The sequence below is a fragment of the Octopus bimaculoides genome, chromosome 28 (assembly GCF_001194135.2).
Source record: "Octopus bimaculoides isolate UCB-OBI-ISO-001 chromosome 28, ASM119413v2, whole genome shotgun sequence".
Lineage (NCBI taxonomy): Eukaryota > Metazoa > Mollusca > Cephalopoda > Octopoda > Octopodidae > Octopus > Octopus bimaculoides.
In genome coordinates this window covers 3,463,139-3,466,550 of record NC_069008.1, presented here as the reverse complement: position 1 = coordinate 3,466,550, position 3,412 = coordinate 3,463,139, and the positions used below count along the sequence as shown (strand labels likewise).

The 3,412-nt window shown below is 43.3% G+C and overlaps 1 protein-coding gene across 1 annotated transcript in view; it reads left to right on the top strand.

Moving 5' to 3' along the window:
- LOC106874345 (FRAS1-related extracellular matrix protein 1) overlaps positions 1 to 3,412 on the top strand; it is a 34,414-nt gene that overhangs the window by 12,163 nt on the left and 18,839 nt on the right. Inside the window, exon 2 of the mRNA XM_014922050.2 lies at positions 154 to 2,754. Coding sequence (XP_014777536.2) covers positions 154 to 2,754 — 2,601 coding nt within the window. The remainder of the gene's footprint in view (positions 1 to 153; positions 2,755 to 3,412) is intronic.

Sequence of the window (3,412 nt, the reverse complement as noted above, 5' to 3'; positions counted from 1 at the left end):
CAAGTCCAGGTTTTTGCATATTACCCAGTGAATATATTGTGCAGCTCTATCATGCCTGTTGAGATACTTTATTATTATTATTATTATTATTATTATTATTATTATTACTTCTCTCTCTTTCTCTCTCTATATATAAATATTTTGTTTACCTAGGTACATCCAGGACGGATCGGAAGTGATCGTGGACAGTTTCTCTCTTACTCTGACCGACGGCATCCACCAAGTGACGAAAGATATAAACATTGATATTGTCCCTATCGATGACCAGGCGCCGCGACTGCGAGACGGATTGAAACCACATCTGATCGTGTCGGAAGGCAACGACGCCGTGGTCACGTCATCCGTGCTGTCGGCAAAAGATGACGACACTGACGAAGAACTTCTGACCTTTCTGATTGTAAAGCAACCGCGCCACGGCACTCTAAAGGTGAACAGCTACGCCGTCACGAAGTTCACTCAACAAAACATTAAAGAGAAGGTGGTAAAATATCACCACAATGGTGACGAAATTGGCCCCACTCCGAAGCAAGACAGCGTGTCTTTCATAGTTTCTGACCAGAACTATGCTTCAGCTATAGAGCTTCCCATTTATGATTTGAACATTACAATAACGCCGGTTGATAACCAGAAACCGAACATTTTGTCCGGCAACCAGATACTCCTTCAAGAAGGAAGTACGTTTGTAGTGACAGTGGAAAACTTAAATGCGGAGGATATCGATACTCTTCCGCGCAACATCCGTTTCATGATTGTCAAACAACCCCAATGGGGATACCTGGAGAATACGAAACCGACACCCGGGTCGGGGAAGAGCAATGCCGGAATCCAAATCAATTCTTTCCGCTTGCAAGACGTCCTCGATAAATCCATCAACTATGTACAAACGAATCACATCGGTGTGGAACCGCTGTACGATTCAGTGGAGCTGTATGCGATGGATGGGAAGCTACACTCCGAAACGAAAACACTGGCCATCAACATCATCCCGACAAACGATGAAGTACCTGACGTCATGCTGCAAGACTTTGCCATTCTTGAAGGTGGCACCAAGACCATCAACCAATCCATTGTCGATGCCATCGACTTAGACGTTCCCAAAGACCCACTTACTTTTTCCATTTCCAAGCCGCCGAAATTCGGTAAAATTGTTGTAATGTCGCAATCAAAGACTGGAGGAGTTGAAAGACCATTCAGAGATTTCTCTATCGAAGAACTACAGAACGGAATTCAATTGAAATACAAACACGATGATTCCGAGAACTTCCACGACCGATTTGTGCTTGTCGTAAGCGACAGTAAACACGCCGTAAGAAAAACGTGCAATATAACCATTATTCCGGTCAACGACGAAAAACCCATCATTACTAAAAATTCTGGCCTCAGTCTTGAATACGGCAACTTTGGTCTGATATCCAGCAGCAGCTTGCTGGCCGAAGACAAAGACACAAACCCCTCAAACTTAATATTTGTGTTGATTTCTCTTCCGAAAATAGGAAACCTTCAATACAGAATGGAATCTTCTTATCCACCTGCTCAGGCTAGATGGTATGACTTTGAAATGGGGGCTAATTTCACCCAGGACGATATCAACAGTGACCGAATACGTTACATTCACTCTAGTGATGACACTCAGTCGAAAGTCGACAGTTTCATCTTCGTGCTGACAGACGGAGTCAACAAACACGGCCCTCTTACTTTTTCATTCCACATCAAAAACTCCAAAGCGACGAAGATCTCGTTACTCAACAAAGGACTTAAAATCAAAGAAGGAGCCCGCGCTATCTTATCTAACGAGATCCTAAGCGCTTCTGATGGTAGCACGGCTGCTGAAGAAATCCACTTCACAATCACTAAAGCTCCTAGTTTGGGACAATTGGAATACATCAACGCTCCTTTCGTGTCCATTAAGGGCTTCACTCAGCTCGACTTGGCCGGACAGCAGGTTGTGTATAACCACATATCCAAAAGTGACATCGCCGAAGACTACTTCTCGTTCACCGTGACTAACGGCTTAAAATACACTAGAGACGATCAGCTCCTTATTCATATCGAATCTCAGGACGAAGTATTGCCCACGCTGGAGGTCAACAACCCTATCGAAGTGATTCAAGGGGCGAAGGTTGCTGTGAGCACACTCCATTTGAAAATTACCGACCCCGACACTTCTGTGGAAAACCTCACTTACGAAATTGTCAAACCTCCTAAATTTGGTCACCTGTATAACCTCAACAATCTAGTGGTCCACTCTTTCACCCAGCAGGACATCAACAAGGGTCGCATCTCGTACGAAAGTGATGGTTCATTAGCTACTTTTGACCACTTCATGTTCATGATAAGTGACGGCCATCACAATGGGTTTTATACCAACACGTCTCTTTCCACCCAGCCGGTCGTCTGCAACATTCACATAAAATCCCTATCGCAAGACGCTCCTCAGCTACAGATCAACAAAAGCCCGGAAAACCTGGAGAGTTTCGGCAAGAAACGTTACGGTTTCAAGTTAACCAGCAAGTCTCTGAGAGCCTTTGATTCAGACACCGACAGTTCTCATCTGCTGTACGTCATTACGAAGCGACCGGTCAACGGTCACATTGAGAACATAGCAGCCAAGAGATACGTCCACCGGAAGTTCACACAGAAGGACCTCGACGAACAGAGTTTGCTCTATATCATAAACCCCAAGACCAATGAAGTCAATGACAGTTTCAGCTTCCGCATTGAGGACTTTAATGGAAACTCTCTTGAAAACCAAAAGTAAGTGCGATTATTTACTGCTATTGTTGTTATTAGTATTATTGTTGTTGTTGTTGTTCTTCCTCTTCTTCTTCGACTACGTTTTTCTTCTTCTTCTTCTTCTTCTTCTTCTTCACCATTCTTCTTCTTCTTCTTCTTCTTCTTCTTCTTCTTCTTCTTCACCATTCTTCTTCTTCTTCACCATTCTTCTTCTTCTTCTTCTTCTTCTTCTTCTTCTTCTTCTTCTTCTTCACCATTCTTCTTCTTCTTCTTCACCATTCTTCTTCTTCTTCTGTGTTCTATTTTGTTTTGTTTTTTTATCATATTCTATGAGTCTTTCGCAGTTGGTTTGAAACAGTAAAGTCCTTGAATCTCTCAGCAACATTCCTTCGCAGCCGCACCTTCAGGCTGAAGGTAATGTCTTAGCGTATGCTGCTGTCTCTTTATTAAACGCCCCTGTCTTATTACAAATAGCAAACGACACTTGCCAACCGTCACTTCAAAGGGTAGTCAACGAAAGTGTCTAAGAAAGAGAGGTGTGGGCAGACAGAAGAAGGGAGAAAGATGACAAAAGTCGAACAAAGAGACTAGGGAGGGTAGCAATAAAAAAAAATTAAAACGGGACCCAGAACTGTTGCGTCTCTTATCCAATAAAACTGTACCCTCCCCTCTCTGTCTT